The 22,207-nt window shown below is 40.3% G+C and overlaps 1 protein-coding gene across 2 annotated transcripts in view; it reads left to right on the top strand.

Annotated features, from left to right (window-relative positions):
- The window catches only part of UBE2V2 (ubiquitin conjugating enzyme E2 V2), a 50,014-nt gene extending 28,599 nt beyond the window's left edge, over positions 1–21,415 (top strand). For both annotated transcript variants that reach the window (XM_004046982.5, XM_063709292.1), the window contains exons 2-4: positions 2,864–3,012; positions 9,680–9,805; positions 20,522–21,415. In XM_004046982.5, coding sequence (XP_004047030.1) covers positions 2,864–3,012; positions 9,680–9,805; positions 20,522–20,668 — 422 coding nt within the window. In that variant the 3' untranslated portion in view covers positions 20,669–21,415. The remainder of the gene's footprint in view (positions 1–2,863; positions 3,013–9,679; positions 9,806–20,521) is intronic.
- The last annotated feature ends 792 nt before the right edge of the window (positions 21,416–22,207 follow it).

Raw genomic sequence — 22,207 nt, 5'->3', positions numbered from 1 at the left:
TGGGACCACAGGCATGTGCCAGCCACCACACCTGGCTAATTTTTGTATTTTTTGTAGAGATGGGGTCTTGCCATGTTGCCCAGGCTGGTTTCCAACTCCTGGGCTCAGTTGATTGGCCTACCTTTGCCTCCCAAAGTGCTGGGTTTACAAGTGCGAGCCACCATATCCAGCCTTTTCTACTTTTTTTTTTTTTTGTTTTCTTTTGAAATAACTTCAGATTTGCAGAAAAGTTAACATAAGTAGTACGAAGGATTCCCATATACCTTCATGCAGATCCATCAAATGTTAATGTTTAACATTTTTGCTTGCTCTTGTGTGTACTCTCTCTTCCCCCCTCCCTTCACATTCGATTTTGTTTTTTGGGGGAACCATTCAAGGTTAAGTTAACAGATACTGTCTCTTCACCCCTACATACTTCAACTAGGACATTTTCTTACAATAGAATTATCAAAATCAGGAAATTAATGTTGATAGAGGACTATTATCTACCAGCCCCATTCAGATTTCACCACTACTGTTCTTTAAAGCAAAATAATGATAATAATATTTTTCCTGATACCAAGGTTGCATTTGATTGTCATGCCTCTATTCTCTTTACTGACTTTTAGTGTTGCCTCTACTAAGAAGCACATTTTCATATATGATATGTCTGCTTTGGGGCTTTTCTTTTTCATTAGTCTGTCCATTTCTGTACTAATTCCATATTTTCTTAATGATTTCTTTAGCTGATGAGGAAGTCTTAAAATCTAGGAAAGTGTCCCTTCTGTTTTTTCTTTTTTTGTTTTGTTTTTGTTTTTGAGACAGTCTCGCTCTGTCTCCCGGGCAGGGGCTTGATCTCAGCTCACTTCAGTCTCCACCTCCTGGGTTCAAGCGATTCTGCAGCAGCCTTCCAAGTAGCTGGTTGGGATTACAGGTGTGCACCAGCATGCCCGGCTTATTTTTGTATTTTTAGTAGAGATGGGGTTTCATCATGTTGGCCAGGCTGGGTTTTTTTTTGTGTGTGTGTCTGTGTGTGTGAGACAGAGTCTCACTCTGTCGCCCAGGCTGGAGTGCAGTGGTGCGATCTCGGCTCACTGCAGCCTCCGCCTCTGGAACATTAAATGTTCCAGACCAGTCTGGCCAACATGGTGAAACTCCATCTTTACTAAAAATACAAAAATTAGCTGGGCATGGTGGTGCATGCCTGTAATCCCAGCTATTTGAGAGGCTGAGGCAGGAGAATAGCTTGAACCTGGGAGGTGGAGGTTGCCTCGGCTACAGAGCGAGACTCTGTCTCACACACACAAAATAACACAGCAGGTGTATGAGGAACATTAAATGTCTTTCCTAACTTACTGTATGCAAATAAAAGTAGATACTTAAGAAATTGTCTAAAAATATTTAGTAAACCCATTTCTACACAGATAGACAAATTAAAAATTCTGAGAAATCAGGCTAAAATAACCTCAAATTTATAAGGTTTGATTAATAAATATTTACCTTTGCATATACACGAAAGCAAAAAAAGGTAGGAATACTTTCAATTTCAGATAACAATAAATTGAAATCAAGTACAAATTTTGACTCCCCTTCCTAAACTGAATAAACTCTTAAAAAGCAGACACACTTTACTTGTGTAAACACTCTTCTTTTTTTTTTTAAATGGAATTTCGCTCTTGTTGCCCAGGCTGGTGTGCAATGGCGTGATCTTGGCTCACCGCAACCTCCACCTCCCGGGTTCAAGCGATTCTCCTGCCTCAGCCTCCCGAGTAGCTGGGATTCCAGGCATGTGCCACCATGCTCGGCTAATTTTGTATTTCTAATAGAGATGGGGTTTCTCCATGTTGGTCAGGCTGGTCACGAACTCCCAATCTCAGGTGATCTGCCCGCCTCGGCCTCCCAAAGTGCTGGGATTACAGGCCCAGCCGTATCCACTCTTTTAAATTTAGGCATCCATGTCACTGGAATTATGTTTTTCACAGGAGCACTTTTAAATTCATTAAGAAGTTTCTTTATGTATATAAGCCTATTCATTTTACTTGAAAGGTTTTCTGTCTTCTCAAAGTCAAATCCTTACTAACTAAAATTAGGAATTTTGAAAAAACATCCATGAAAATCTCACAAACACATTAAAAAATGTATTATCTAAGGTGCATAAAATTAAACTCCATATTACCAATAGCATTTAAGAAACTCATATAAAATGATAATGTTTTCTTTAAAGAGACATACTGAAAGCCAAGTCAGTTGTTCACAGGAGGTGGTTTTGCACCATTATTTGAACTTTGATGTGTGAATTTGCTTTAGAAGTCCATGGTCTATTTACTCTCTGACAGATTCTGTTTTCACATGCCTGTCACATGAAGGTTCACTCCTCATTCTTTTTTTTTTTTTTTTTTTGAGACAGGTTGGGTGGGACTGCTTCAGGATTCTAAAAGACAGTACCTTCTGGTGCACTTTCTAAGATGGAACATAATTCTACTCTTTGAAAATCATTAGAGAGTATATATTAATGAACTTTGGCTTCTATGAACTTTCTGGGCATGCCTGTTTGATTGGTGCAGAGTCCTTGGCTGTAACAGAAACATCAAGTAGGGAAAACGATTTCCTTATGGTTGATTGACTTACATCAGTATAAAATTGATGAGGAATTTATATACACATTGTATACTGCTGTTAATGTTTGGTACAGTGCTTTCTTTAGTGTTTTCATTTTGAGGGGTTATTAGATTCAGCATTTTCTGGAGCAGAATGCTCTTTAAAGGGGATTTTGTCTTTTTGGGAAATAATTTATAAAGGTTAATTTGGAAAAAGCTGAATTTAAATACGTGTAGCTCTTATAATTACGAGCTTTTTACATTTACACTGACGTTCTTTTGTATAGGAGTTAAAGTTCCTCGTAATTTTCGCTTGTTGGAAGAACTTGAAGAAGGACAAAAAGGAGTAGGCGACGGTACAGTTAGCTGGGGCCTTGAAGATGATGAAGATATGACACTTACAAGGTGGACAGGCATGATTATTGGGCCACCAAGGGTCAGTGTTATAAATTATATTTTTTCTATTAATACTTATTGTTAAAGTTAGCATTTAATTTTATACTATTGATATTAAAATAAGCAATTATGATAACTTCTAAAATAGTTCCTTTTTATTTTGTTTACATTTATTGATGCTTCCCACGTGCAGGATATAATGCTCGATTACGTAGAGGATTGGGGGGAGGAAGGTTGATATGGTCATTGCCATCAAAGTTTTGCAGTTTAGTAAGGGAGAAAAAATCAGTACAAATGACAGATTCTAAATATGACAGAGCAAGTTCACTACGGGACTTTAGAATATGTTTCTTCTAGCTGGAATAATTGAGGAAGGCTGAACAGTGGAGGAAGTTGCCTTTGGAATGATCCCTAAAGGACTGACTGGTAGGATTTCAGAAGGTGGTGATGGGGATGGAGAACATTCCAGATAGAGAGGAGAAAAGGTGAGGAAATGGAGGGGGTATGTGGGGAGAGCAGTCATTTTGACGTAACATGTTACCTCTTGTGTGAACCTGAGGGTTTCTAAATTGGTTTGCATTGAGTGCATGTTGCTATTTGCCCTCTGACACTTCACATGCCATAGAAATGCTGTAGGTCTCAATTTCTTCATCTATAAAAAGTCTATGATTCTTACATTTTTTTCTAGTATGGTTGGCAACTGGCCCATTGTACTTTGTCTTTCTTGGGTTTATGAAGTTTTATTTTTACTCAAAGTCTTTTAGTCTTTTTTTCTAGCTTGGGATTTTTTTTTTTTTTTACATTGCATTCCTTACTTAATGGTCCCATCCACTGCACTCCCTGCAGTGAATCTTTGAAATGTGTCTCTGTAATGTTTTTGGCTTGTTGGAAAGAGCACACATTTGAAGGGTTTTTTAAGTCTTTGGTTTTGTATACTGGTTGCTACCTTATGATGAGAGCATTTTAACTGTTTTGCTCTTGGGTAGAGTTTAGAGTTCCTCCTGATGATGATGATGATGATGATGATGATGATGATTATTGAGACAACATCTTGTTCAGCCACCCAGGCTGGAGTGCAGTGGTGTGATCTCAGCATACTGCAATCTCAGCCTCCTGGGCTCAAGCGATCCTTCCACCTCAGCCTCCTGAGGTGGTGTGCACCACCACTGCTGGCTAATATTTGTAGTTTTTGTAGAGATGGGGTTTCACCATGTCGGCCAGGCTGGTCTCGAACTCCTGGCCTCAAGTGATCCACCTGCCTTGGCCTCTCAAAATGCTGGGATTACAGGTGTGAGCCACTGCACCCAGCCCCTCCTGATTATTACAAAAGAAAAATGTATCAGGTAATTAGCAACATTAATTATAGAGAATGAATTAGTATATGTTTTATGTTGTTTTCTGGTGTTCCTTTGCAAAATTCATGCACACTCCTAAACTGATAGGCTCCCTGTTTACTCCCTTGCTCTATTTTTTCCTGAAGACATTTGAGGAAGGAAATATAATGTTGATATGTTGATGGATAGAGTTCCGTATGACTTGGTATATATAATGGAAGCCTTGATTTTCACTGCCTGTGAACATTATTACTGTGGTCTGTTTGGTTTAAAAAAAGCGCTTATAATTGATGAACATTCTTACTGATTTGAAGATTTAACAGTCAGAACTTGGTAGAAAATAAATTTGAAATTATTTAGATTTGGTTTTTCTCTAGCCACTGCCTGCAGCAGACTTTAAGAATGTTTTGGAACTTGTGATGAGTTCATCAGTGGTCTTGTGGGCTGACCCACAGCACGGTTCCTAGCTGTCATGGACTGGTTCCTGCTTGGTCTTTCACCCGGTTGGGGTCCCCTGCAGGATGCCCCAACTAGTTGCCATTCCTGGTGTCACCAAACCTCAGGAAACTCCATCCACTGGGATGGGGGTGAAGGCTGCTTCTCTGCAACTCTCTCCCCCCTCAGGGCACACAGACAAAATGCTACTGTGGTCCTCCATTCTCTGTGGGTGGTGGTTTTGGAGCTGCAGGGGAGAAAAGGTCATAATAGCTTTTCCTCACCTGTCTCAAGCTTCACGCTGAGGCACTTATAATAAAAAGCAGAGAAAAGCATACAAATTTATTTAAGTTTTACATGACATGGGAACATTCAGAAAGGAAGACCCAAAGAAACAGGGAAACCGTGTATTTTTATGCTAAATTTGATGAAGAGTGGACAGTGATGCAACAGCGTGATTGGATCTGATGGTAACACACTAGGTAATAAACTGGGGGAACTTACCAGGGCCTGTTTGTTCACATTATTCCTGTGTCTTTGGATTTCATTCCTTTCTTGGCATAAGACAAGACCCCTTTGGAGGGTTCTCATGACCTACTTCATGGGGAGGTCAGCTAGATTTTAGGGTCTGCTTCAGGGGAGAAGGGGGCGAAGGTAAGGTAAGAGTAACCTTGCTTCTGCTGTTTTCTTAAGTGCAAAGGTGCCGTATTTTGGGATAGTATGTCCTGAACCTCATCAGAGACCCCCTCACTTCCTTTGAGTGCCAGGCAGAGGTAGGAGGGTGTGCCCTGCAAAGGCACAGGCTTCTTCTGGAACTGGCCTTTGCTCACCACCTGATGATCTTCTCTGCATCACCCTCTCAGTTCTCTTGAAGGCAGGTCACAGCAGGCATATTCAGTTGCCTTTTCATAAAACAGGCAGGAGTTGGTATCTTACCACAGTTGTTTTCTCCTTAGAAGGTGCGATGTTGAGAACAATTTTGTCCCCAGGGTAGAGTATCTACATCTAGCCAGGAGAGGAGGAAGACTTTTTTGTTTGTTTGTTTTTGAGATGGAGTTTGGCTGTTGTTGCCCAGGCTAAAGTGCAATGGCGTAATCTCAGATCACCGCAACCTCCGCCTCCCAGGTTCAAGCGGTTTTCCTGCCTCAGCCTCCCTAGTAGCTGGGATTACAGGCATGTGCCACCACTCCCAGCTAATTTTGTATTTTTATTTTTTTTTTTTGAGATGGAGTCTTGCTCAGTCGCTCAGGCTGGAGTGCAGTGGCGCCATCTCGGCTCACTGCAAGCTCTGCCTCCCGGGTTCACACCATTCGCCTGCCTTAGCCTCCCGAGTAGTGGGACTACAGGGGCCTGTCACCACGCCCTGCTGTTTTTTTGTATTTTTAGTAGAGATGGGGTTTCACCGTGTTAGCCAGGATGGTCTCGATCTCCTGACCTTCTGATCCACCCGCCTCGGCCTCCCAAAGTGCTGGGATTACAGGCGTGAGCCACCGTGTCTGGCCTAATTTTGTATTTTTAGTGGAGACAGGGTGTCTCCATGTTGCTCAGGCTGGTCTCAGACTCCCGACCTCAGATGATCCGCCTGCCTCGGCCTTCCCAAAGTGCTAGGATTACAGGCGTGAGCCGCCGTGCCCGGTTGAGAGGAGGAAGACTTTTAACATGTTACATGGTTCGTTGTTTTTTATTTTTATTTTATTTTATTTTGAGATAGTCTCACTCTGTCACCCAGGCTGGAGTGTAGTGGCCCGATCACACCTCACAGCCTGGACCCCCTGGGCTCAAACAATCCTCCCACCTCAGCCTTCTGAGTAGCTGGGACTATAGGGGTACACCACCATACCTGGCTAATTTGTGTGTGTGTGTGTGTGTGTGTAGAGATGGGGGGTCTCACTATGTTGCCCAGACGGGTCTCAAACTCCTGGGCTGAAATGGCCCACCTGCCGTGGCTTCCCAAAGTGCTAGGATTATAGGCGTGAACCACTGTGCCTGGCCAGTTGTTTTTTATTTTTTGTACTTTATTGACTAAGGTCCCTCTTTTTTTTTTTTTTTGAGATGGAGCTTTGCTCTTGTTGCCCAGGCTGGAGTTCAATGACACTATCTCGGCTCACCATAACCTCTGCCTCCCAGGTTCAAGTGATTCTCTTGCCTCAGGCTCCTGAGTAGCTGGGATTACAGGCATGCGCCACCATGCCCGGCTAATTTTGTATTTTTAGTAGAGATGGGGTTTCTCCATGTTGGTCAAGCTGGTCTCGAACTCCCAACCTCAGGTGATCCGCTCGCTTCGGCCTCCCAAAGTGTTAGGATTACAGGCGTGAGCCACCATGTCCAGCCAGATCCCTCATTTTTTATGTTGTTCTAGTATTTATTTGGATTTATATGATTAGCAGTTTTGTTTTTCTATGTTTTTGTGTTCAGTTTTCTGAAGCAATATTTGTTGTCACTAGAGTTTAGTACTTTTTCAAGTTTTCTCATATTTAATGAAGGTACTGTCCCCATCTTTAAAATAGAAACAGTGTGAGAATTAAGTGAAATAATGATTAGATAATAGGAGAATACCTGAGTACTTGACTTAGTAAATATTAGTTTGTTTTTCTCCTCTTTTTTTTGCTCTTGCTTTTTATTAGATAACAGAAAAACTTGACTGTTAATTAAAATTTTTTTTTTTTTTTGAGACAGTCTTGCTTTGCCACCCAGGCTGGAGTGCAGTGGCGTGATCTCAGCTCACTGCAGCTGCCACCTCCCGAGTTCAGGTGATTCTCCTGCCTCAGCCTCCCGACTAGCTGGGATTACAGGCGTGTGCTACCAATTTTTGTATTTTTAGTAGAGACGGGGTTTCACAATGTTGGCCAGGCTGGTCTCGAACTCCTGACCTCAGGCAGTCTGCCCGCCTTTGGCCTCCCAAAGGGCTGGGATTACAGGCATGAGCCACCACGCCCAGCCTGTTAATTTAAAATTTAGAGGGGATAAAATCAAAGGTGTCAGAAGTTAGGGTGATATTTACTGTAAGAATTGGATTAGATTAATAGGCTAGCTTTGGGATTAAATTTTTTTTTGTTTACATAAAATCTTTCAGAAAAGAGCTTTGGGGGTTTTTTTTTTTTAAACAAAAGGAATTGAGGTAGAATTTACATGTAGTGAAATGCACAGATGTGCCATGAGTTTGACAAATGTAGCTTGTTACCCCTACTGAGATACAGAACATTCCTGTCATTCCAGAAAGCTCCCTTTGCGCTTTCCCACACCTGAGAGATTTGCATGTTGTAGAGCTTTGGTAAGTAGGGTCATGTAGTGTGTACACTTATGGTTCTTCACTCAGCATGAAGTCTGAGCAATTCAGTTGTGTTATCTCAGGTAGTAGGAGTGTGTTTCTTTTTATTGTTGAATAGTATTTTACTGTATGGATATACCACAATGTGTTTATCAATTCTTTCTATGGACATTTGGATTTAATCTACTTTCTTGCTTTTACGAATAAAGCTGCTATGGGCATTCTTGTAGAAGTCTTTTTGTGAACATGTGTTTGTTTCCATTTCGCTTGGGTAAATGCCTAGGAATAGAATTGCTGTATCATAGGGGAGTCTGATATGCATCCAGATTGGAGAATCACAGCCAAGATAATCATGAGATCTATCTGATTTTAGTCATTTTTATATATTGAAAGTGCTGGGGATATTATTAATATTTGCTTGCTATTAATCTCAGATGAGTTTTATATAGCTCTTTTTTTCTTAAAGTATTGAAATATTTAATAACATACATATAACATTGTTGCATAGGTTTTACATTAGAGTAGTTTAATACTGCAAATCTGACCTCCATTTGGATAGCTCTTGTTTATGGGGATGGGATCAGTTTGAGTAGGTGAGATCTGTAGATGGTTGGTTAGCTTCCTCCCTCTCTGGTCTTATACAGCAGCCAGCACATATTAAATTTTTCACTTTCATTTATTTACGTATATATTTTTATGTTATTTTAATTATAATTTAGAAAATTTAAAGTTTCAATAATTATAATTCTCTTTAAAACAATTTTTTTTTCTTTTTAATCTCTTGAGTCAAGGTGAGGATTCATTTATTTTTTACTTTGCTGTTTTAATGGTACACCAATAAGTTAACCGAGTGAACAAAAGCCATAGCAGAAAGAAGAGTTAATTTATAGGCATGAAAATAAGCCCTGGATAATCTAGAAGCTTTAAGTTTGATACTTATTTGAAAATGATGTGTAAACATAAAGTTTGCCATTGTATCTCTGAATTCAGATAATGGGATTTAATGAACCTCAAAATTAATGAAGTGGCAACGTAAGTATAACTAACAGGGGACATAAAATAATTATGTTTTATTGCTGCAAAATGGTATAATATGGGGTTTTCTCTTTTGCTAGAAGTTATTGATTGCCATATTTAGTAGGATAATCATATAATTTGTTATCCAACAAGACCCTTTTGAGAATGAAAGGAGGCACTGTTAATAGTCAATTCTGGGACAATAGGAATAAGCAGAACTGTTCTGTAAAACAGAAACCTTCATATATGTTTGACACAAGTCTCAAGTAGCCCCTCCCTCTACAATGTAAACTTTTTAGCAAAATCTAAATTTAAGTGGTTTGCTTTTTCGTTTTTCCTTCTTCCTTCTAATTTGTTACAGGCATCATTTTTATCACAAAAGCAACTTGGGATCATATTGATAATACTTTGTAGAATTAATTTTGTAAAATCTCATGGAATTAATTTTGTAAAATCTCAATTTTTAAGTATGCTTATTGCATTTTTTCTCACCATATAGGTGAAATAAATTTGAATGTAGAAAAATAAATTCTTAATCATAAACACTGTCTTATGTACATTCATATTGTACTTTCCCTTTTTTTTTTTAGCACTTAGACATTAATATTTTAGGTATTGTTATTTTGATTATCTTTTTGTTTTTTGCCTTCCAGACAAATTATGAAAACAGAATATATAGCCTGAAAGTAGAATGTGGACCTAAATACCCAGAAGCTCCTCCGTCAGTTAGATTTGTAACAAAAATTAATATGAACGGAATAAATAATTCCAGTGGGATGGTAAGTTAATATAGTCATTTTGGTTTTATATAACAATGTATAGAGTTATATATTATATGTACACACACCATAATATATGTAAGATATTAATATGTAGTTAGGAGAAAGTTTTTAAAAGAGGACCTTTGTTAAGCCAAAAGTCTAAAGAAGGTTGCATTATGTTGTTTTTCTTTTATTAATATAAATTAGGCCATCCCTAAAAACCTTAATGTACTTGCCTAGAATAGATGCATGTGGTGGTTAAAACTTTTTTTTTCTTTTCTTTTTTTTTTGAAACAGAGTCTCACTCTGTCACCCAGGCTGGAGTACAATTGTGCGATCTTGGCTCACTGCAACCTCCGCCTCCCGGCTTCAAGTGATTCTCCTGCCTCAACCTCCCGAGTAGCTGGGATTACAGGCACCTGCCATCATGCCCAGTTAATTTTGTATTTTTATAGAGACGGGGTTTCACGATGGCCAGGCTGGTCTTGAACTCCTGACCTTAGGTGATCCACCCGGCTCGGCCTCCCAAAGTGCTGGGATTACAGGTATGAGCCACTGTGCCTGGCCAAAAGTTTTCTTAGGGTTTTAATTGCCTTAGTAGTCATGTTTCAGTTGATCTTTATTTGGTAAAAAGATGACCATTATTGGGCGGGGCATGGTGGCTCACGCTTGTAGAGATTGTGCCACTGCACTCCAGCCTGGGCGAAAGAGCGAAACTCCGTCTCAAAAAAAAAAAAAAAAAAAAAGATGATCATTATTTCTCTTTGAATGTTACTTTTCTGAGGGTTAAGGTACATTTGGTGGGATTAAAAGGATGAATATTCATGAAGGGTTTTTTTCTTTAAAGAGCAAATATGTCTGTGTTGAAACAGTCATGGCTGAGCATCATTGTCTATTTATTTTTGGGTTTCACTCTGTCCCCCAGGCTGTAGTGCAGTGGTACTCCCCCACTTCCTGTGGCCTCAAGTGATTCTCCCACTTCAGCCTCCCAAGTATGTGAGACTACAAGGCACATGCCAGCAAGCCCAGCTAATTTTTGTATTTTTTGGTAGAGATGGGGTTTCGTCATGTTGGCCAGGCTGGACTCAACTCCTGACCTCAAGTGATCTGCCCACCTTGGCCTCCCAAAGTGCTGGGATTACAGGCGTGAGCCACTGTGTCCAGCCCATTGTCTCTTTAAACAAAATGACATGCCCTGCTTGACCCACACAAGTTAGTTAGTAGAAACAGCTGAATTTCCAGTATGAGTAGATTGTTAAGTTCATGATAAGTCTTTGAAGCCTAGGCTCTCTTGGTGCCATGTTGAGAGCACACCACATACAAAATACATTTTAGGAAGCAAAATAACATATCATCATCATAAAATGAGTATCATCCATTTTAGGAAATAGGGCCTCAGTATCCTTGATTTCTCATCCCATCCCTGCGTTCCCTCTCTCTACCAGTGTATTTTGTACTACAAATGTATCACATATGTACACAAATTCATCCTCCTTTCTTCTCTCCTTCTCTCTTTCCTTCTCATCTGTTTACCATCTGTTAAAAATCACGAGTTTATACTAACAACTCCCACTAATTTTATTCTAAAACTATAGGGTTTGTTCTATGATTCTTCCTTTCCATTTGAGAAACCTGGCTCCCATGCTTCCCAGTGCATTTACTTATTTGCTCAATTTCCCCTTCATATAACTGTACTTCTGGCAACAAGTTGAATCTTGGATTCACAGCCAGCTCCCTGCCCCTCAACCCCAACCTAATACACAGGTCTGAGGCGGGGCCCCAGATTGGCTGGTGCATCCAGCAGGGAGGCACTAGGCCAAATAAAGCATGACCCTGAGAAAGGAAGAAGGTGGGAAAGGTCATTGGAAACCTTAGCCCTGCACCTGCTGGGCCATTAACACCCCCCACCCCTGTGCCAACTCAGAGCTGGGACCTGAGAGTCTCTCCAGCCCTCACAGTCCTCAGTTGGTCAGTCTTTGTGATTTACTGGGAGCATTTAGTCCATTTACATTTAATATTCATAATTACTGACATGTTCAGGTTTAAACAGATCATCTTATTTGGTGGTTTCTATTTTTCTACATGTTTCTTGCCTACTTTTGGAATGGTTGTTCTCAACTTCTTTCATTCTGTTTGTGTTCTTTCAGTGATTATTCTAGAAATTATGCACACTTATCTATTTTTAAGAAATTTGATAGGAGCAGGATTATAAAGCATATGAGTACACAGAAAAGATATTATTTAGGGAATGTCCTGTGTGACACACAGCATTGCCTTTATGAAGAAGACCTTTGTTAGATTTTGCTACTAGACATATCTGTTTTTCTCCACTACTGTTTTGTTTTTACATTATAGCTTCTGTAAATTAAGTAACTAATGGTGTGTTCTACATTGTCATGGAAGCTAGGAAATTTAGATTAAATTTCAGACCTACCTCTAATAAGCTTATCTGATCTCTTGGGCTTTTGGTCCAGTAGTTGATATTTTGCCTCCCTCTCTACCTCCCTTCCCCCAACCCATTTATCATTAAGCCTTGTCAGTTTTATGTTCCAAATGTAACTGGATTTAGGTCTTATTTTTCTATTTACATTGCCACCAAGTGAATATTGGCCATCATTTATTTCCTGGACTCTTGCAACAACGTCTCTGATTCTACTTTTTAAAATCCCTTCCAATCTTTCCCAAGTTAGCAGCCAGAGGGATCCTCCTAAGAGACAAATTGCGTCATGTCATTTCTGCACTTCAAATTCCTTTAGGGGCATCAGCCTCAGCATGCATGCTTCTTGCCATGGCTCGCTGGGAGTGCTCAAGGTGCACACTGGCCTGCATGCCTTTCGTTTGGTCTCAAGACCTTTGCACTTCTGTTCTTCCTCCTTCCTCCCCAGTCTGGCTAACTCCTATGGGTCCTTCATTTCTCACTGTAAATTCCACTTTCTTTTTTATTGAGACAGAGTCTCACTCTGTCACTCAGGCTGGAGTGCAGTGGCATGATCTCGCTCACTGCAACCTCCATCTCCTGGGTTTAAGTGATTCTGCTGCCTTAGCCTCCCAAGTAGCTGGGACCACAAGTGTGTGCCACAACACCGGGCTAATTTAATACAGATGGGGGTTTGCCATGTTGGCCAGGCTGGTCTCAGACTCCTGACCCGCGTTGGCCTCCCAAAGTGCTGGTATTACAGGCATGAGCCACCGCACCCAGCCTAAATTCCACTTTTTAGTAGAAGTCTTTATTGATGTTCCAACTTGAATTATGTCCCTTCTATTGCTCTGTTAGAGTCACTCTTATTCTTTTGTTGCACTTAACTATAAATTTATTTTTTTGTTTTTAAAAGAAATGTTTCTAACATAATAGAAGTTTTAGAGAATGATAGAACCAGCATCTATGTGTCCTTCACCTAGCTTTGTCAAATGTTAACATTTGTCTTATTTGTAACAGATCTTTTACTTTTTTTTTTTTTTTTTTTGAGAGGGAGTCTCACTCTGTCTCCCAGGCTGGAGTGCAGTCACGCGATCTTGGCTCACTGCAACCGCTGTCTCCCAGGTTCAAGCAATTCTCTTGCCTCAGCCTCCCAAGTAGCTGGGACCACAGGCATGTGCCACCACGTCCAGCTACTTTTTTTGTATTTTTAATAGAGACAGGGTTTCACCATGTTGGTTAGGTTGGTCTCAAACTCCTGACCTCAAATGATCCGCCCGCCTCGGCCTCCCAAAGTGCTGAGATTACAGGCGTGAGCCACCCTGCCCAGCTAGATTTTTTTCTTATTAGTACAAAGACTACATTATAAATAGAGTTAATTCTGTGTGTGGCTTTCTCTTGTTTCCCCTTCCTGTTTTTTTTTTTTTTTGAGATGAGGTTTTGCTCTTGTTGTCCAGGCTGGAGTGCAATGGCATGATCTCAGCTCACTGCAACCTCTTCCTCCTGGGTTCAAGCGATTCTCCTGCCTTAGCCTCCCGAGTAGCTGGGATTACAGGTGCCTGCCACCATGCCTGGCTAATTTTTGTATTTTTAGTAGAGATGGGGTTTCACCACGTTGGCCAGGCTGGTGTTCAACTCCTGACCTCAGGTGATCTGCCTGCCTCGGCCTCCCAGAGTGCTGGGTGGGATTACAGGCTTGAGCCACCACGTCTGGCCAAGTTTAAAATTTTTAAATTAAAATGTTCTCCGTCAGATTGCTATAAAACTTTCTAAGTTCTTACTCTCAATTGCAATGTGTATCTTGTCAAGGAGCAATAGAATTCAGTTCATGGCCTGCCCCTTTCCATGGACATACCTTGAGTAGTGCTGCTCTCGGGAATACATCTAGAAGTGTGCCGTGGCTTGGGGCTTTCTTCAGCTTGAATATTGCCAAGCTGCTCTCCTCCCGGCTGGGTCAATGTCAGCCCCACCAGTGGTGTATAACAGGACCCTCTGAATGTATATTCCCACCAACCCTTCTTACTGTCAGTCTGGAATGGGGACTGGGAAATAGAAAAATAAATACTGATTTTAATCATTATTGGAGTGTAGATGTGTGTATAGAGGGTTGTGGGTAGGGTGAATATATTGGACATCTGTTTTTCTCTTCATTTACATCTAAGAGTTTGGATTATTACTTTTATAACTAGTAAATGGTACAGAATTTCACACTGGTGATTGTGCCAGGATAGTTTTTATATTTTGAGGCTGTTTAAGTGTCTCATGAATTGTAGTTCATAGGCATTGATGGTGGGTGTTGCTTTAGTAATTTTAGTTTATATGTATTTAATACGACAAGGCAAAGTTATTCCCTGTGGGTGGTTAGCACTCTGAAGTGTAAATTTTATTGTCTTATGCAGTGAGATCTCACATTTTGGAGGTCATTGTATGTTGTAGACTGATAAGATGCAGATTTTATTCTGACATGATATTTATTTTCTCATGCTCTTTACTGCGTCCTCTCTCTTCATCTTTTTTTTCTTTTCCTCCAATGTTTCTTTTTTTTTTTTTCTGCGCCCTGTTGGTATTTCACAGGATTTGCAATCACTTATGTTTATTTAACTACCATTTACAGCTGGAAGTGTTTGTTTCTGATTTAGAAATAGCTTGGTATTCTCTCTACTTATTTTTATAAACTGTTCAGTTATGGAGTCTATTTAAAATAGGCTAAGGAGGTTGCCACTCTTTAAAGTGAAAGTGTTAGAGGAAGCATTTTAAATGTACCTTACCATTGTAACATTTTTCTTACTCTTTTAGTTAGTTTCTTTTCTTTTCTTTTTTTTTTTTTTTTTGAGACAGAGTTTCGCTCTTATTGCCCAGGGTAGAGTGCAGTGGTGCGATCTTGGCTCACTGCAACCTCCGCCTCCTGGGTTCAAGCGACTCTCCTGCCTCAGCCTCCCTAGTAGCTGGGATTACAGGCGCCCGCCAACATGCCCAGCTAATTTTTTGTATTTTTAGTAGAGACGGGGTTTCACTATGTTGGCCAGGCTGGTCTTGAACTCCTGATTTCAGGCGATCCACCCACCTCAGCCTGCCAAAGTGCTGGGATTACAAGTGTGAGCCATTGCGCCTGCTGTTAGTTTCTAAAATAAATATCACTCTAAAATTATTTTTCTTTTCTACTTTCAAACACTTTTATGGTGATATAATTCACATACCATACAATTCACCCATTTAAAGGGTAAAATTCAAGGGTTTTTAGTATTCACAACATTGTGGAATCACTGCCATGACCCAGGTTTGGAACATTTTTGTTCTTCCCAAAGCAAATCTGTGCCCATCAGTTGTCATTTCCCATCCCATCTCCCTTAGACCTAAACAATCATTAATCTACTTTCTGTCTTTTTTTTTTTTTGAGGCAGAGTCTCACTCTGTCGCCCAGGCTGGAGTGCAATGGGTTGGCTCACTGCAAGCTCCGCCTCCTGGGTTCATGCCATTCTCCTGCCTCAGCCTCCCAAGTAGCTGGGACTACAGGCGCCCGCCACCACACCTGGCTAATTTTTTGTATTTTTAGTAGAGACGGGGTTTCACTGTGTTAGCCAGGATGGTCTGTATGTCCTGACCTTGTGATCTGCCCTCCTCAGCCTCCCAAAGTGCTGGGATTACAGGCGTGAGCCACGGTGCCCAGCCCACTTTCTGTCTTTATAGATTTGCCCATTCTGGATGTTTCATATAAATAGAATCATAGAGTATGTGTTCTTTGGCGACTTAACGTAATGTTTTCAATTGTTTGAAACATTACACATGTTTCAAACATGTTGTGTTTGAAACACAATACACATGTTTGTATTGTGTATTGGTACTTTATTCCTTTTTATTGTTGAACAATATTCCATTGTATGGAGATCCCATTTTATTTATCCATTTATCACCTAGTAGATATTTCTATTTTTCTACTTTTGGCTATCATGAATACTGTTGCTATGAATATTTGTATACAAGTTTTTGAGTGGGCAAATATTTTCATTTCTTTTGGATATATATTTAGGAGTGGAATTGTTGGGTCATACGGTATCTATGTTTTAGTTTTTGAGGAACTGTCAAGACAGTTTTCTAAAGTGAATAGGCCATCTTACATTGCTACCACTAGTGTATGCAGGTTCCCAGCTTCTCCACATCCTTGCTAACCCCAAATAAAAAGCAAGAAATTAAAACATAACAACATAAACAATCACCTTCAAAAAAAGGAAAAGGAGACAGGGTTTCGTCATCTTGGCCAGGCTGGTCTCGAACTCCTGGGCTCAAGAGATCCACCCACCTATCTCTCCCAAAGTGTTGGGATTACAGGTGTGAGCCACTGCACCTGGCCTGCCTTTCTGGACTACCGTAGCTTTGTAGTAAGTTTTTTTGTTTGTGTTTGAGACAGAGTCTTGCTGTGCCGCCCAGGCTGGATTGCGGTGGTGCGATCTTGGCTCACTGAAACCTCCACCTCCTGGACTCAAGCAGTTCTCGTGCCTCAGCCTTCCAAGTAGCTGGGATCACAGGCATGTGCCACCACGCCTGGCTAATTTTTTGTATTTTTAGTAGAGATGGGGTTTTACCATGTTGGTCAGGCTGGTCTTGAACTCCCAGCCTCAAGTTGATCTGCCTGCCTTGGCCTCCCAAAGTGCTGGGGTTACAGGAGTGAGCCACCACGCCTGGCCTGTAATAAGTTTTGAAATCATAACTTTGTTCTTCTTTTTTTAATATTGTTTTGGCTATTCTGGGTTTCTTGCATTTGCTTATGAATTTTAAGATAAGCCTGTTCATTTCTGCAAGCAAGAAAAAAGCAGTTGAAATTTTAATAGGAGTTGTATTGAATCTCTAAATTAACTTGATGAATATTGTCATCTTCACAGTAATAAGTCTTCTGACCCATGTATATTTATTTAGCTCTTTAATTTCTATCAACTATATTTTACAATTTTTGAAAATTATTTTTATTTATTTATTTTTTTGAGATGGAGTCTAGCTCTGTTGCCCAGGCTGGAGTGCAGTGGCATGATCTCAGTTCACTGCAACCTCTGCCTCCTGGGCTCAAGCAATTCCTGTGTCTTGGCCTCCCAAGTAGCTGGGATCACAGGCATGTACCACCACGCCCGGCTAATTTTTGTATTTTTAGTAGAGACGGGGGTTTTGCCATGTTGGCCAGGCTGGTCTCGAACTTCCGAACTTAGGTGATCTGCCCACCTCGCCCTCCCAAAGTGCTGGGATTACAGGCATGAGCCACCGCACCCGACCTTTAAATTATTTCTATTTAATTTTTTTTTTCTCTTTTTTCTGGGGAGGGAGGAAAAGGGGGAGGTAGGAGAGGAGGGTGGTAGGAAGGAGGGAGGGGAGATATTTTACAGTTTTCAATGCACAAGTTTTACACTTTTGTTAAATTTATACTTAGGTATTTTATTAATTTTTATTTCAGATTGTTGCAAGTGTAAAGAAAAACTAATTTTTGTATATGGAACCTGTATCTTGTTGCCTTGATGAACTTGTTTATTAGCTCTAATAATTTCTTTAGTGGATTCCTTTGAATTGTCTATATACCAGATCATTTCTTCTATTTCTTCTGCAAATAGAGGTAGTTTTACTTCTTTTCTTTCTAATCAGGGTGCCTTTTATTTCGCTTCTTTGTTAATTGTCCTGGCTAGAACCTCTCCAGTACAATGTTGAATGGAAGTGATGAGAACGGGGCCAGGTGGTGGTGGCTCATGCCTGTAATCCCAGCGCTTTGTGAGGCCGAGGTGTGCAGATCCCTTGAGCCCAGGAGTTCGAGACCAGCCTGGCCAAGATGACGAAACCCTGTCTCTATAAAAAATACAAAAATTGGCCGGGCGTGGTGGCTCATGCCTGTAATCCCAGCACTTTGGGAGGCTGAGGCGGGTGGATCACGAGGTCAGGAGTTCGAGACCAGCCTGGCCAACATAGTGAAACCCTGTCTCTACTAAAAATACAAAAAATTAGCCGGGTATGGTGGTGAGCACCTGTAATCCTAGCTACTTGGGAGGCTGAGGCAGGAGAATCGCTTGAACTGGCAGGAGGCATGGGTTGCAGTGAGTGAAAGTAGCCGGGCCTGTGGTGGTGTGCGGCTGTAGTCCCAGCAACTTGGGAGGCTGAGGTGGGAGGATCACCTGAGCCCAGGGAGGTCGAGGCTGCAGTAAGCCACAATTGTGCCACTGCACTCTAGCCTGGGCAATGAGTGAGACCCTGTCTCAAAAAAAAAAAAAAAAAATATAAAAAGTGATGAGAATGGACATCCTTATCTTATTCTTCATCTTAGGAGGAAAGTATTTGGTCTTTATTAAATATGATGTTAGCTCTAAGTTTTTTGTAGATTCCTGTTAGGTTGGAGGGTAGTTTCCTTCTATTCCTAATTTATTGAGTATTTATATCATGAAAGGTTTTTGGATTTTGTCAAATGCTTTTTTGCATCCATTGAGATGATCATGGTTTTTGTTCTCTGTTCTGTTAGTATGATATATTACTCTTTTAAAATATTGAATCTATCTTGTGTTTCTGGGATAGGTCCTACTTGTATATAATCTTTTTTGTTTGGAGATGGAGTCTTGCTCTGTTGCCCAGGGTGGAGTGCAGTGTCACGATCTCAGCTCACTGCAACCTCCGCCTCCCAGATGCAAACAATTATCCTGCCTCAACCTCCTGAGTGGGTGGGACTGCAGGTGCACACCGCCATGCTAAATATTATATTATTATATATTTATAAATACAAATATTATTGTATTTTAGTAGAGACGGGGTTTCACTGTGTTGCCCAGGCTGTTCTTGAACTCCTGAACTCAGGCAATCAGCCCGCCTCGGCCTCCCAAAGTGCTAGGATTACAGGCGTGAGCCACCATTCCCAGCCTGTATATAGTCTTATATGTTGCTTGAGGTCAGCTGTAGATGACAGCTTATGGCCTTCTCAGCTCTTTCATAAGCCTGTGCGCAGCCCTACACGTGTGTGGTCTTCTAGATTCCCAGGTCTGTTTGGAGACACCTCATTTCCCAGCTTGTCTGCTTAAGTATTTTGGTTACCTTCCTGCTTTTTTTTTGGAGACAGAGTCTCGGTCTGTCACCCAGGCTGGAGTGCAATGGCGTGGTCTTGGCTCACTGCAGCCTCCACCTCCCAGGTTCAAGTGATTCTCCTGCCTCAGCCTCCCAAGTAGCTGGGAGTACAGGCACGTGCCACCACACCTGGCTAATTTTTGTATTTTTAGTAGAGGCGGGGTTTCACTATCTATGTTGGCCATGCTGGTCTCAAACTCCTGACCTTGTGATCCGCCCGCCTTGGCCTCCCAAAACGTTGGGATTACAGGCGTGAGCCACCGCATCCGGCCCACTTTCCCGTTTGACTCAACTTTTTTTGACAAATGCCCAAGGTAGGAGGTGAGTGAAGATATGTGAGCTCTGAGGTCAGATAAAGGAAAGCTCTGTGTGAGTGGAGTTTTCCAGGGAACTGCAGGACAGGTCAAATGCTGACAGTTAACTGGGAATGGGCTTGCAAGGAGCTCCATCCCCATTCTGTTGCTCTTTCACAGAAGATTAATTTGGGTTGAGTGCCGTGGTTCATGCCTGTAATCCCAGCACTTTGGGGAGGCTGAGGCAGGTAGATCACTTGAGCTCAGGAGTTCAAGACCAGTCTGGGCAACATGGTGAAACCCTGTCTCTACGAAAAATAGAAAAATTAGCCTGGCGTGGTGGCGGGTGCCTGTAATCCCAGCTACTTGGGAGGCCTCATGAGGCAGGAGAATTGCTTGAACCTGGGGGGCGGAAGTTGCAGTGAGCCAGAATCGCACCACTGTACTCCAGCCTGGGTGACAGAGCGAGACTCTGTCTCAAAAAAAAAAAAAAAAAAAAAGGAAAGAATAATTAGGAATAGTGCGTAGAATACATTGGAAAGAAAAATCTGAAAGAAGAGATCAGGTTAGTAGCTTTCGTCTAAATCTCAGTGTGAGATAATTCCCCAGATTTTGGGCGGTGGCATTGGAAATGGAGAGGAACCTTTTGACCTTACTCCATTAAGAAAGAATTGGTAAATTTATTTACAAAGTAGTTATTTAATATAACATTTATTTCTGATGACCAAAGTTCACTGTATGTTTTATGTCTTTATATTTTCCCAAAATATTAAACTAATTATGATAAAATATACTAATTATGGTATTAGTAATTTCATAGTGTATGTTTTGTGAAAATAGAGGCAAGCTGTGAATTTTCAAAATCATTCTTATTAAAATATGCTTAACAAATTGGTGCCATAGTACTTTAAACTTGCTAGTTAACTGTACTCTTTCCTCCCCTTTCAGGTGGATGCCCGGAGCATACCAGTGTTAGCAAAATGGCAAAATTCATATAGCATTAAAGTTGTACTTCAAGAGCTAAGACGCCTAATGATGTCCAAAGAAAATATGAAGCTTCCACAGCCACCAGAAGGACAAACATACAACAATTAATTTTAGTGGATCTCAAACTTGTCTTAAATCAACAACCTTCTACTCATGTTAATGTCTTGATTAAATATCACAATGCAAAATACACATTAAGTAAAAGAATTCCAGCTGGTAAACATGACCTGGACATTTGTAAGAATATATTTAATATATGTACACCCATTATGTTTTCAGGTAACAGGAGGAAAAATGCAGCACAATTTTTTTTCTCTTGAAAGGCACTGTCATTTAAACATAAACCTGGAGTACTCGAAATAGAATTCAGGTTTACAAGATGAAAGCGTGTGGAGAAGTGTCAGATGGCAGTGGAAGCATGTGTGTTTCTAAAAAGTAAAAATCTCAAGAAAGAAAACAGAAATGGCATGCTTTACCCATCTTGCTTAGTGAAAGAGAGCTGCAGTTGAAATTGTTTAAAAAGTAGCAGGTACAACGAATATTGTCACAGATGTGTTAATTTTTGAAGCAATGTGGGTGCTGACTACTAGTAGTATCAAAAATATGTTCAGGATTGTTTTGATACCTGTATTTATAATAAAAAATGTTGGGGGGAGTTGATGAATTCCTGTTAAAAGCTGTTCTTGTGTGTTACATGTAACAGACATGGTAAATATTTGTTTACAGTCTTTGTTTAACAAACCATGCATTTAAGTTTAAGTGAAGTCAACAAAAAGGAAATAGGTGTATGGATATGTGATTTTGAGATTAAAGTTAGTCTTAAAATGTAAATAAAATGTGGAACGTGTCCTCAGAGACTGTGCCATTTCTATTATGTTGATGTATATGTACAGTACCTTGCCAGGGAAGCAAAAATTGGAATTATTGTAGCTTTTCATGTATACACACTTTTATTTACCCTATTTTGTGTACTTCTTGTGAATTATAATTTGCAGACTATTTCAGAAAAGAAATTATCTAGTTTAATTTCTTCTTTGGACAAGGAGGAGTCCTAGGTATTATATTTTGAGTTTGATTTCACCAGAAATAATAATATTAAAAAGATCTTTGCATTCTGGCAGTTCTTTTAGGATTATAGGTTGCAAATTATCCAAATATATGTCCCATTTTTTAAAGCATAATATCTTTTTTAGTTGTTTTTCTGTGAAGCTTTTGGTTAATAAATAGGGTCAACTAATTGGAGACTTTTCTCTTCCAGTTAGGGCTTTTAATACTAACAAGGATAACTTTATTCATTCCTCGTATTCTCTACTCTAACAAATATGAACTCTGAAGTTGAAAATTCATTTATGTTCTGCTTTCACCAAAGTGACGTGAGGCTTTAGGTCATTGTTTCACTTCAAAGTACTGGATCCAAAGCTTTGTTGAAAATGCTGTTTGATGAATTCACTGAAGAATATAGAAAGGTGGTCAGGTAAAGTCTACTTTTATTTTGTCAAGCTTAATAATTTGTGTCATACTTTACCCCGGTATATATAGGCAAACCAAAATCTTATCAAATATTAAATTAGATGTTTAAACTTTGCTTATAAAGTAAAGTATTGGCCATGTGGTGGCTCACGCCTCTAATCCCAGCACTTTGGGAGG

The sequence above is a fragment of the Gorilla gorilla genome, chromosome 7 (assembly GCF_029281585.2).
Source record: "Gorilla gorilla gorilla isolate KB3781 chromosome 7, NHGRI_mGorGor1-v2.1_pri, whole genome shotgun sequence".
Taxonomy (NCBI): domain Eukaryota; kingdom Metazoa; phylum Chordata; class Mammalia; order Primates; family Hominidae; genus Gorilla; species Gorilla gorilla.
The sequence above is the reverse complement of the archived record's forward strand: the minus strand, read 5'-3'. Positions and strand labels throughout refer to the sequence as shown.